Here is an 11772-nt window from a genome sequence, read left to right as displayed (position 1 = left end):
TAAAGTTTTGCAAACAAAAATAAAGAATTGCAAAATATAAATGAAACAGCACAAAAGCAATGATTTTGCAATACATATTTTCCATGGCCATATCTACTAATTTATTTGCAACGCTGCTTTTATTTTGCGTTTCAGTCAAGTTTGAGCTTGCGATACCATTTTCCCTTTGCACTTCACGTTTCTGCACGTCTCGCTTTGTGGCACTGTTTTGACATGGGGGTGGAGTCAAGGGACGGGGGCGTGTACAACAAGCCTGGGCATGCCTCCCTGGAAGTGACTTCATCGGGCCGAGACGCAGCTCACTGATCCAGGCACCATCGCTGATAATTGTGTTAAATACATTCTATTATTAATCCCTCGTGACATTTAAAATTGAAAATATTTTGATTTTTTAAAGCTAATAGCAGTTACCATTGCTGGACCTGTTTTGTCCCACGTCTGAAGAATGACTCTAAGTTTTTTTAAAAATGAAGCTTGAGTCTTTTTGGTTTAGTTTTGTTGTGGCCACGAGATATTAATTCGTGGGAACGTGATAATATGTCGTGGCCATGAGATCCTAATGAGGGAACAACTTCTAGTTGATAGTATATGCTACCATATATTGTGCAAATACTGTAAACGCCTGACAATTATGCCAATAGCCAAACAAAGTAGTTTCGCTTTCACAACGAAACACACAGCGACTCCACAACATGGCAGCGGCGGCAACAGCAATAATTAAAGTTAAGCCTTCTTTCTTTGGTGAACATTTGGGCGGCGTTATGCAAATCTTACCACATAGTGACGTAGACATGTGGGGGCGTGTTAGAACGAGCCGTTTTAGGTAGGTGTGGCTGACTCTTAACTTTTATAAAGAATATCTCTTTGGATTTGAGACTTTAGTCTTTGCAACTTTACAGATCTTCTTTATGCACCAAGAGCTTGTAACACTCCAAAGAGAAAGGAAAACTTGAAATCGCATCATATGACCCCTTTAAATAACAGTGGAGAGTTGCTCACAAGACTGAATGGACTGTGTGCTCTTTGAAGAATAAGTAACTGTAAATCTCACTTTTGAGGTAAGATTGTTTAAACAATCTTCAGTTTCCTCCGGCTCTTTCATCCAGTTTGGATTAACGTCCTGATCCAGGGAGGGTCTGTGTTGTACCAAATACCTACCACTTAGTTGCACTACCAAAGACTGAAATACTCCAGGAAAGCTCTTTTCATGCTGAGCTAATCAAAATGACCACAGCTGATCACAGTTGAAAGTTGAATGGCTTTGTGTGCATTGAGAAGGTGATTAGCTACGCCTGACTGAGTTTACAAGTCATTTTTAGGATGAAGGTGATTCTTTTTCCAACTCAGTGATTCTGTTTTTTTATTTTAATTTTTCTGACATGTTGGTGTTCTATCTTTCACTTGGATGTTATAAGTTGCACTGAGTAAATACATCTGGATAAAACAAAAACTGTGTCCATCTTTATTTCAGGCTGCAAAGCAACAAAATGTGATTATTTTAAAGGGGGGTGATTCTTTTCTATACCCACTGTATCAAGTGTGTCCAAATTTCAGACTAGTAGTGTATGTGATTTATCTTCATCATTTCTCTTTCCAGTAATGTCATCCTTCAGTGGTCCACTGACTGAGGGGCTTCAGTGCTCTATATGTCTGGACGTGTTCACTGATCCAGTCAGCACTCCATGTGGACACAACTTCTGCAAGACCTGTCTGAATAAGTGCTGGGACAACAGCCAGACCTGCAACTGTCCATACTGTAAAGAAACATTCAACCAAAGACCTGATCTCAAGATTAATACCACACTCCGAGAGCTCGCAGATCACTATAAAGTAAAAAGTGCTGTGAAAAATCTGGAGGACTATATATGTAAAAAACATGAGAGGCCTCTAGCTGAAGGATTTCTCCTCTCTACTGCTGTAGAGTTACTCATCCCTGTGCAAGCCTACAAACACCAGGAACTGCTCTGAGATCAGTGTGAAGACTCATGAGAGTCTGGAGACTCTGAGCAGAGCTCTGACTAAACTACAAGACACTCTAAACAGCAAACTCATTCAAACTAGTATGTCAACTCTTACTTTGATCAGATAAAACATAATGTTGTACAATTTTTTAATATAACCTTAAAGCTGGTCTATAATTCCACATATAAAAACATCTCAAAGATCTCATGATGTTTTATTGTCACGTGTCTCTACAGAGCTGAAGTGGATGCAGCAGTATGCAGGTACAGTGTGCTGTCTGTGATACACTAGATTACATGCATATACTCACAGCTTCATTAATGCACTAGTCTGATTAAAAACACCATCATGAAATATCTGTATTGTGAAGTTGTGATTCATATTCTCTATTTCTCAGTGGATGTGACTCTGGATCCTGATACAGCTCACCCAAACCTCACTCTGTCTGCTGATGGAAAACAAGTGAGACATGGAGACACTGAGCAGAAACTACCAGACAAACCAGAGAGATTTGATTTCCTTGTAAGTGTCCTGGGAAAGGTGGGATTCTCCTCAGGGAGATTTTATTTTGAGGTGCAGGTGAAGGGAAAGACTAACTGGAATTTAGGAGTGGCCAGAGAATCTATGAACAGGAAAGGAGATATCAAACTGATTCACAGTAATGGATACTGGACTGTGGTTCTGAGGAATGGGAATGAATATTGGGCCTATGCTCATACTGACGTCTCTCTGTCTCTGAGAGTGAAGCCGCATCAGGTCGGTGTGTTTGTGGATTATGAGGAGGGTCTGGTCTCCTTTTATGATGTGGAGTCCAGCTCTCATATCTACTCTTTCACTGGTCAGTCTTTCAATGGGAAACTCTATCCATATTTTAGCCCATGCCTTAACAATAGAGGTACAAACTCAATCCCACTGATCATCACACCTGTCAGTTATAATAAATGAATGTACACCCCTAATATGTTTTAGAATGTCCCATAAAACTTTTTTTTTTTTTTTTTAAATAACAAATATTCAGGTCATTTTTCTCCTCTCATATATTATAAAAATAAAATAATAATTGCTTGTAAAATGTACTGTAGAAGCTGCTCTGTTTACAGCTGTTTACGTAATTACAGCATTTGAATAAAGACATGAATTCCTATGAATTGTTGTGTTGTGTCATGTCTGTGTTTTAAACCAGCGCAGGGTCAGCTGACTGTCTGGGTCATGTTTAATCAAGATGTTTTTGATTGTGATTCTTACATTTCATGTTTACAGTCACAGGTCAGGGTCATGGGTTTGATTCCAAGCAATGCAAGAATTGATCGAACTTATACTTTAAACGCAATGTAAGTTGTTTTGGATAAAAGCAATTTGCCAAATACGTAAATCCGAAAAACCTAGATTTCACCAACTGTTTTTAGTAAATGATTCTAATTTAATTTCATAATGTTTATTTATACAGGAATACAAAAAAAAAACCTGTTAAAAAAATAAAGACAATGTTCTTGGTACATTCAGACTGATTTTCAATTACTTGTCCTATAGACTAATAAGTAAAGAAAAACAAAGGAAGAAAAAAAACAGAATGGCTTTGTGAAGTGAATTAAGTTTTTTTATTGAATTAATTTCAGTGATTTGGAGCGCACATATGACGTATGGATAAAACTTCAACTCCCAGGAGACCACGCGGCGGAATGGTAGGATTGAGCGCTTCCGGGTCATCCTCCGATTCAGATTCCGTGTGTTGTTGAGGGTCGAGTTTGCGGTTTCTCGCTCTCGTCTTTCCTCTGTAAATGTCGCAGTGATGTAAATAAGGAGAATATTTGAGACTCTCCATGACATGCTCTACCGGCCTCCGTCCCCGCGGGATTCGACGTGAAGACTGAGGCGTGAACGTCTGTGAGTCTGATCATAAACACTCATCTGCGTGACATCTCTCTATGTACAATCACTTCATACTGATATCACACATGCAAAAAAGAGATTTATCATATGATATTATAATACACTTTTCATTATAACTTTTCAGTACCATGGTATATTTGAAAGTACCATTTCCATTTTACCATTTGATGCCATAACTGTACTGCAATACACATGGTATTATCATGGTGGTAGTGTCTAAAACAGTAATACCATGATAATATTATACATTGTAATATGATGTATGATTAACTGATATATGTATAGAAAGATCTATAGATAGATACTGCAGGATGTATATGCAGGATATATATATATATATGTGTGTGTGTGTGTGTGTGTAGTGTAGTGTAATGTTATATCTATTTAATTTTTTTTATTCTATATGATATGTGATATCTTATTTTCCAAATATGTTTGATGTGCAAGGTTATATGTTTATATTTACATGACATTTTTAAGATTTGATTGATATGCATTTTACATGCTCTTTGCAAAAGAGTGATAAGCATTTTTTTTTTTTTTTTATAATTACTACACCAAAAAACTACAACATGGTAATTTATGCCTGTGGATGCATTTCTGTCATTTGAATAATTTATGCATATATTTGTAAATATTTGAGGTAGTACTGAATTTAAAAAAAGCAATAATATTTATAAGCCCATTCTTCTTCTTTTTCTTTTTTTACTTTTATATTTACATTTACATTTAGTCATTTAGCAGACGCTTTTATCCAAAGCGACTTACAAATGAGGACAATGGAAGCAATCAAAATCAACAAAAGAGCAATGATATGCAAGTGCTATAACAAGTCTCAGTTAGCATTTAAAAAAAAAATGATATAATAAATAAAAAGAAAACCGATAGAATAGAAAAAGAATAGAGCAAGCTAGTGCTAGAGGCCTTTTTTGCTTTTGTTAATTGTGTAATAAATAAAAAGAAAACATGGATAGAATACAAAAAGATTAGAGAAGCTAGTTTTTTTTTTTAAACAAAACAAGCAATTAGTAAATAAATAGAGTACAAGTCTAAAAGGGGCAAGTTTTTTTTTTTTTTTTTTAAGAATAAAATTGGAATAGAGAGTGCTAGAGTTAGAGGGTCAAATAAAGATGGAAGAGATGTGTTTTTAGCCGATTCTTGAAGATGGCACTGAGTTGGGCAGGTCATTCCACCAGGAGGGAACAGTTCATTTAAAAGTCCGTGAAAGTGATTTTGTGCCTCTTTGAGATGGCACAATAAAGCGACGTTCACTTGCAGAACGCAAGCTTCTAGAGGGCACATAACTCTGAAGTAATGAATTTAGGTAAAGGGGTGCAGAGACAGTGGTGGTTTTGTAGGCAAACATTAATGCCTTGAATTTTATGGTCAATAGTACACAACTTGCTGATTCTGAAAAGGCATATAATCAAAGGTGTGTTTTCTTAGTTTACTAGAAAGAAGAGGAGAATGTGGCAGAGTGTTGGTTTGACCGTGTTGGTGATCGTGGCCACGCTGATATGTGTCCTCCTCTTCATGCTCTTCGGTAAGTAGCTGCCGAACACCCTGAGAAAAGATCCTGCAATCCTTCATCTAATGCAGTGACATTTTTAAGTGTGACTTGAGTGTCTGAATACTTTTGGGGTCACTGTAGCTTATCTTAAACTAGAAATTCAAGGACTTGCATGATTCTGTGAAGTCTACCGCAGTGGTTGCTTTCTCCGTGATCTGATGGTCATGAACCTTGTCACATTTCTGAGGAAAAAGTCACACCTTCAGTTACAGGATTCTCTCTCTAGCCTTGAATTCTGGGCTCATGTGTGAGAATGTGGTCGGTTCAGTCATGCACTGCAAAAATAGAGCAGGTTTGCTGACTGTCAGCAACACAGACGTCTCATTTCCAGAGTTCACTGTTAGTTGAGTGTTGACTTTAGTCAAGGTCTCTCTGACTGACCCACATCTGTTAAGGGCACAGGAGCAGTAAAATGGTTTTCTGTACTGTAGAAACCTGTCAGCTGTTACATAAGTGTGCAATGTCCAGCATGTCATTTGAGAAGTTGTGTCCTCATGTCAGACGCAGGCCTGGTTCAGATTTATGTAGGTCACTGCACTAAACATGCCAACACTTATGTGTTACAATATGAGGAAGAAGCTTTTTCTGTATTAACTAAAATGTCAGGATATGTTGAAATTAAAATGAAAATTCTACCAAGAATGAGCCTAGGTCATATTTTACCATCAACATTAATGCATTAGGTAACATGAAAGAACAATGAGCAATTTTCCCGCTGCATTTGTTAATCTTTCTTAATGTTAGTTTATAAAAATACAATTATTGATTGCTTTTTCATGTTAGTTCATAGCGCATAACTAATGGTAAAAAATACAACTTTCAGTTTTTTAAAAATGCATTCGTAAATGTTTAAATTAACATTAACCAATACTAATAAATGCTGTAGAAGTATTGTTCCTTGTTAGTTCATGTTAACTAATGTTTACAAATGGAATCTTTTTTGTAAAGTATCCAGCTGTTTTACATATGACTCTTATTATGATTCTTATTAGATTTGTGTTTTATCCCGAAATAAAGATAAAAATAATTGCATAAATTAAGGTCATAAGATTTTTAGGATATTTTTATTATTTATTTATTTTTATTATTTTTCCTATTATGTTTTACATTCAATTCGTATTATGGCTCTCATTAAATTCTTGTTTTAATTATTTCATATTGTATCCCAAAATCAAAAGACAATTTGATCATTTTCTTTTGCATAAAGAAAATTACGATTTTAATCATTAAAATTTCATGACATTTTCTCACTAAATTCTCATTACCATAATGCATCCAGATATTTACCAGTAATTTTTTTAATATTTTCCCATAATTTTTTTTTTTTTTTTTTTTTTTTTTTGTGATTTAACTTTTTTTTTTTGGATATTTTGCATTGGCTTTATTATTGTTATTATTTACATTTTCCGAGTAAAGTCTTATTACCATAATGTTCCATATGTTTTATATTTGATTCTATTTTTATTCTCATTTGAATTATTACTTTACTTTTCATATTTTACCCAATAATGAAAGTGAAAAAAATAATAAATTGTATTTTGCATAAATACAATTAATGTTGAGAAAATTCTGACATTTTCCCACCAAATTCTCATTACCATAATGCATTCAGATGATTTACATTTGTTTCTTATTATGATTACCATTAGATTTATGTTACAAAGTTCACATTTTACTTCAATATCAATCAAATTATTTTATATTATTTTGTATGAGAAATGTTGACATTACATAATATAACAATTGGGTCACAAAGCAAAATCGTAATGTTTGTAACATTAAGCTTGGTTTCATTAACACAAGTGGCCGAACATTTCTCAGCAAAATGAAATGTAAATCAAGTTTGTCAGGCATCTGAAGTGCATTAGTTCACAGATCATTTTGCAAATACCAGCTCAATCCATGCCTTATCATAAAGTTAATGCAAGTGAACCAGAGTCAAATTTAAGATGCAAATGCAAAGCCATATCATCTCACTCCTAGTTCCAGTGCAATCCTGACAGCCAGACATGGTGTATTCCACTGAAAGTGTCTGTGTGTCCTGTTTGTAGGGTGGTATGTGGTGTGGCAGCTCTTCCTGTCTAAGTTTAAGTTCCTGCGGGAGTTGGTGGGAGACACCGGTTCTCCACAGGCTGAAACCGAGCCCTCCGAGTCCGAGGGTGAACGCAGCTCGCCCCCGACACCCCACCACCGACACAAAACCGCTCGCCAAAGGATCGTCCCTCCTGACAGCACTACATAGAGCCCTGAACCAGATCTCCTCCAGCTCAGTGTCATAACCGTTATGCTATTTTAGGTTATTTCATCAGTCACTGTGCTCTCCTTCACATCTGCTCAGTCATCATGGCTACACTTGTTCACGGTTTTTTTGTATGAACCAGCTCAGCCACACGTTCATGTCCCGACTAACACTCTGCTACCCTCGGCTCCGGCTGCGTGGATGTGTCATATATTTACGCGAGAGCATATCGATGTGTATTTGTTATTGTTTAACCAATCTATTAATGACTCAAACTCACAAAAAACAGGCTGACGACCAAACTTCCAGTGTTTCTGTGAGCTAACAGCACTACTATTCACACTGACAGCACACTGGCTCTGACATTTATGGAAGCCTGTTTCTGCCACGGAATAAAAAAAAAAAGGTAATTATGACTTTTTATCTCACAATTCTGATGGGAAAAACAGAGTTGAGTTTACATCTCACAATTCTGACTTTTTTTCTCTGATTTCTGAGTTTACATCTTGCAATTCTTTTTTTCCCATCAGAATTGTGAGATAAAAAGTCATAATTAACTTTTTTATTTTGTTTGCATGGTGGAAACACAAAAATAATACAAAATAAAAAAAAGGTATGTCTTTATAACCCTTTGTCTCATGATTCTGAGTTTTTTTCCTGAGTTGAAAAAGGTCATTTTTAAAGGTTTTCTCACAATTATGACTTCTTTCCTTGTAATTCTGAGTTTATATCTCACAATTCTATTTTTTTTCCTCACAATTCTGACAATTTTCTTCTTACAATTTTGAGTTTATCTCGCAATTCTGAGTTTATATCTCACAATTTAGACTTTTTTCTCATAATTCTTTATATCTCAAAATTCTACAGTTGTATCTCAAAATTGCAATGACCTTTTTTATTCTGTGGCGGAAACAAAAAACAATTGTAAATTCACAATTTTGAGAAAAAAAACTCGGTTCTGTTATTTTTTTCTCTCAGAATTTTGAGTTTATATTTTGCAATTCTAACTTTTCTTTTTTCAGAATTGTTAATTTTTTAACAATAGTTTTAGTTTATTTTCTGATAAAAAATAATTGTGAGATAAAAAAATCACAATTACCTTTTCATTTAATTTTCCTATTTTTTTTTTTTCTTTCTGTGACTGAAATATGCTTCCATACACATGTGTCCAACAAGTGCAATGAAAGCTTCTTTATTAAACAAACATTTGACAGGACTGCACACCCTAACAATGTCAAGAATCTGCACATCAAGATGATCCTTCGCTACCAACACAGCACAGTGCTTTATGATGGTCGCCTCCGCTCTGCATCCTTGTGCCTCTGGCTTGGGTTGAAGTCGTCCTGTTTGAGCGGATGGATCTCGGATACGCCTGCTGTTTCCATTAGAGCTAGAAATGCTGCACTGACCTCAGGTCAGCCCGGCCCTGCCTGTGTGTGTGAAACTGTGTCCACAGGTCAACTTCTGAAGAAACGCCGTTATCACCAATGTAGACGGTCACATGTTTTGTTACATGTTCTTTTTTGTGGTCCCTTTTATGACAGTAGATGTTTTCCCTTCAATAAATATATTTCATAAAACAGTTAAGTTGTTTGTGAACTCTTACTTTAATGCAAGTTTTAATTATACTTTTAAAACAAATAATTCTGAGAGTCTCGAGTGGCTTACTACTGTAATTTAAATGACGGTTCTTTTCTAAGGTTTTGTTTTGTACTTCAGTAATAAGTACTTACTCATAAAACACCTGGTTTAGTATTTTATAATCAGTTTGGTGGCCATATGAATTTTAACAGGTACGGCAGTAGTGATTTTGCAGCACTACTAAAAATATCCACAAGATGGCAGTACAAATTATGAAATAGAATGACTATATATTGACTAGTGCATATATTAACATATAAGTAAGTTTGCTGTATTTAAACCCTATTAGTATTAATGCGGCCTACTTCTTAATAATTGTAATAATTTTACGTCACGCGTATTATTAGTATTATTATTAAACTGAAAAGCACTCTGTTCACTTTTTCTGTGTCTGCAAATTTTGCTGCACTTCTAATAATGTCCACAAGGTGGAAGAAAAAAATGCGAATAAAGAAATACAGCAGGGCGCGAAGGTGTGAACTTTTTCAAACGCTCCTAAATTAAATACAAAATAAATAAATATGCTTCTAAATTAGAACTTTAAATTGATTGAGAATTGAGACAAATAAATAAATGACCATATATTAAGTACTGCATATATGTTATTTCAAAATAAGTTTGCAGAATTAAACTTTATTAATTATAATTGCTTCAGTAAATATAAACACGAAAAGTTTAGCTGAGTTTGCTGCACTACTAAAAATGTCCACCAAGTGGCAGTAAATGCGAATATAAACAAATAAATAAATAAGCTTCTACATTAAAACTTTGAATTGATTGGCTATATATTATATGTATTAACATGTTGACATAAAATGTACGTTTGCAGTATTAAATCCCTATTAATTACAATAGTAATATTACCTACTTCTGAATGTCATTTAATAACGGTAATAAAATAAATTAATTTAGTTAATAACAACATTTTGTCTCATTAACCAGTGTTAAGAAATGCAAAAGCACCTTTTGTGCACTTGCATCTGCTTTCGCTCAGAGGACCGGGAGCTGCCCCTGATTGGTCAAGTACGTTGAGACTAAATAATAATTTTTGTCAGTTTTAACCTTATTTTAAAGTTAACATTATGCATTGTTATTAACTTTTATTACTGTCATTACTCGAGTATAAATTATCCACAAAGTTACTGACGATCCAGATTTTTCTCAGAGCTGATATAATGGTCCGATCAGTAGTTTGTGATTACTGTAGGCCCCTACTGGTTATTTTATTTAGGCCTAAACATTTATAGAGATTGCTGGACGGTTAATATTTTTAATGCCAGTTACCAATTATTTTAATTAATAATTAATGTGTTTAAATAATTACACTTTTGGTGCCCAAATACCTTAAAGGGGTCATATGATGCGATTTCAAGTTTTCCTTTACGAGTGCTTGCGGTGTTTGGCCAATCACAATGCACTGGGTCAGCTGGCCAATCAGAGCAGACTGCGCTTGTCGGAAGGAGGGACTTTGTAGAAAACGAAGCGTTTGACAGAGGCAGGGCATAGAGGACCTACAATAATGTACAGTATTTGAAAAATAATGTGTTTTTGAACAATAAAGCATGTCAACATATTCTGTTACACCAAATACACAAAATAATGATCTTTAAAAAAGCATCATATGACCCCTTTAAGACAAAAAAATATATAAAAAAGTTCTCCCGAGCGCCACCTGGTGGAGATGCATGTAGTGGACATGTAAGTGCCTGCAGCTGCTTTAAACAGCAAAAGACCGTTCTATAATTTTAAAAAGAGTTCATGGCCCTCTCTCTATCCATATTATTTTAAAACATAGTAAAATATACGCTGGTTAAATTAAATGAAAGAGCTCAGAAAAACCTGGCCATCAGTGTTTGACCAGAAACGCAAGATTTCAAGCACTTATGCATAAACTGTCAGTAGCTTATATAATTTTTAAGAGAGGTGCCTACCCTTCTCTTTGTCCACAACATTTTAAAACCTATTGAAATATATGCAGCATTTACAAAATGAAAGAGGTAAGAGAGGCTTTGCCATGCACAGAAGCTGTAATTTTGAGGCCTTCGAATACTTCACAGGAAATGGTTGTGGTAAGCCACGGAAATGACATCGCCAGAGCTGCTCTGGTCGCCACTGTATTCACAGGTCAGACCTTCCAGTTCTCTTTTCCCCCCTCCACCTTACTCTTGCTTTTCTGCATCAGGGTTGCAAACATCAGGGCTGCAAACCTGTGGTGTCATTGTTTGTGATGCAGCAAACATGCTCACAACATGCTCCGCAATGTTTCCGCTGTTGCTTGTCAACATCAGGGGTCATTAAAGGGGTCATATGATGGGATTTCAAATTTTCCTTTCTCTTTGGAGTGTTACAAGCTCTTGGTGCATAAAGAAGATCTGTAAAGTTGCAAAGACTAAAGTCTCAAATCCAAAGAGATATTCTTTATAAAAGTTAAGAGTCAGCCATGCCTACCTAAAACGGCTCGTTCTAACAC

The 11772-nt window shown here is 35.4% G+C and overlaps 2 protein-coding genes across 3 annotated transcripts; both read left to right on the top strand.

Moving 5' to 3' along the window:
* Window positions 1-1927: 1927 nt before the first annotated feature.
* LOC107669940 (erythroid membrane-associated protein-like) lies at window positions 1928-2934 on the top strand (the record flags this gene model as incomplete). The annotated part of the gene is made up of 3 exons (XM_016462376.1): window positions 1928-2060; window positions 2190-2225; window positions 2360-2934. Coding segments are annotated over 3 exons (717 nt in total), but the record flags the coding sequence as incomplete, so codon positions are not given.
* Window positions 2935-3762: 828 nt separating this feature from the next.
* On the top strand, window positions 3763-8083 carry LOC107669968 (small integral membrane protein 13-like). 2 transcript variants are annotated; one of them, XM_016462400.1, is made up of 3 exons: window positions 3763-3846; window positions 5307-5395; window positions 7474-8083. In XM_016462400.1, the coding sequence occupies exons 2-3, from the start codon at window positions 5320-5322 to the stop codon at window positions 7662-7664; spliced, it is 267 nt and encodes an 88-aa protein (XP_016317886.1). In that variant the 5' UTR covers window positions 3763-3846; window positions 5307-5319; the 3' UTR covers window positions 7665-8083. The 2 variants fall into 2 exon arrangements, with proteins under 2 accessions (XP_016317886.1, XP_016317887.1); XM_016462401.1 differs by having other exon boundaries at window positions 3769-3846; window positions 5299-5395.
* The last annotated feature ends 3689 nt before the right edge of the window (window positions 8084-11772 follow it).

This window comes from Sinocyclocheilus anshuiensis, unplaced genomic scaffold (assembly GCF_001515605.1).
Source record: "Sinocyclocheilus anshuiensis isolate Anshui unplaced genomic scaffold, SAMN03320099.WGS_v1.1 scaffold160, whole genome shotgun sequence".
Taxonomy (NCBI): Eukaryota; Metazoa; Chordata; class Actinopteri; order Cypriniformes; family Cyprinidae; genus Sinocyclocheilus; species Sinocyclocheilus anshuiensis.
This window is presented reverse-complemented; position numbering and strand designations above follow the sequence as displayed.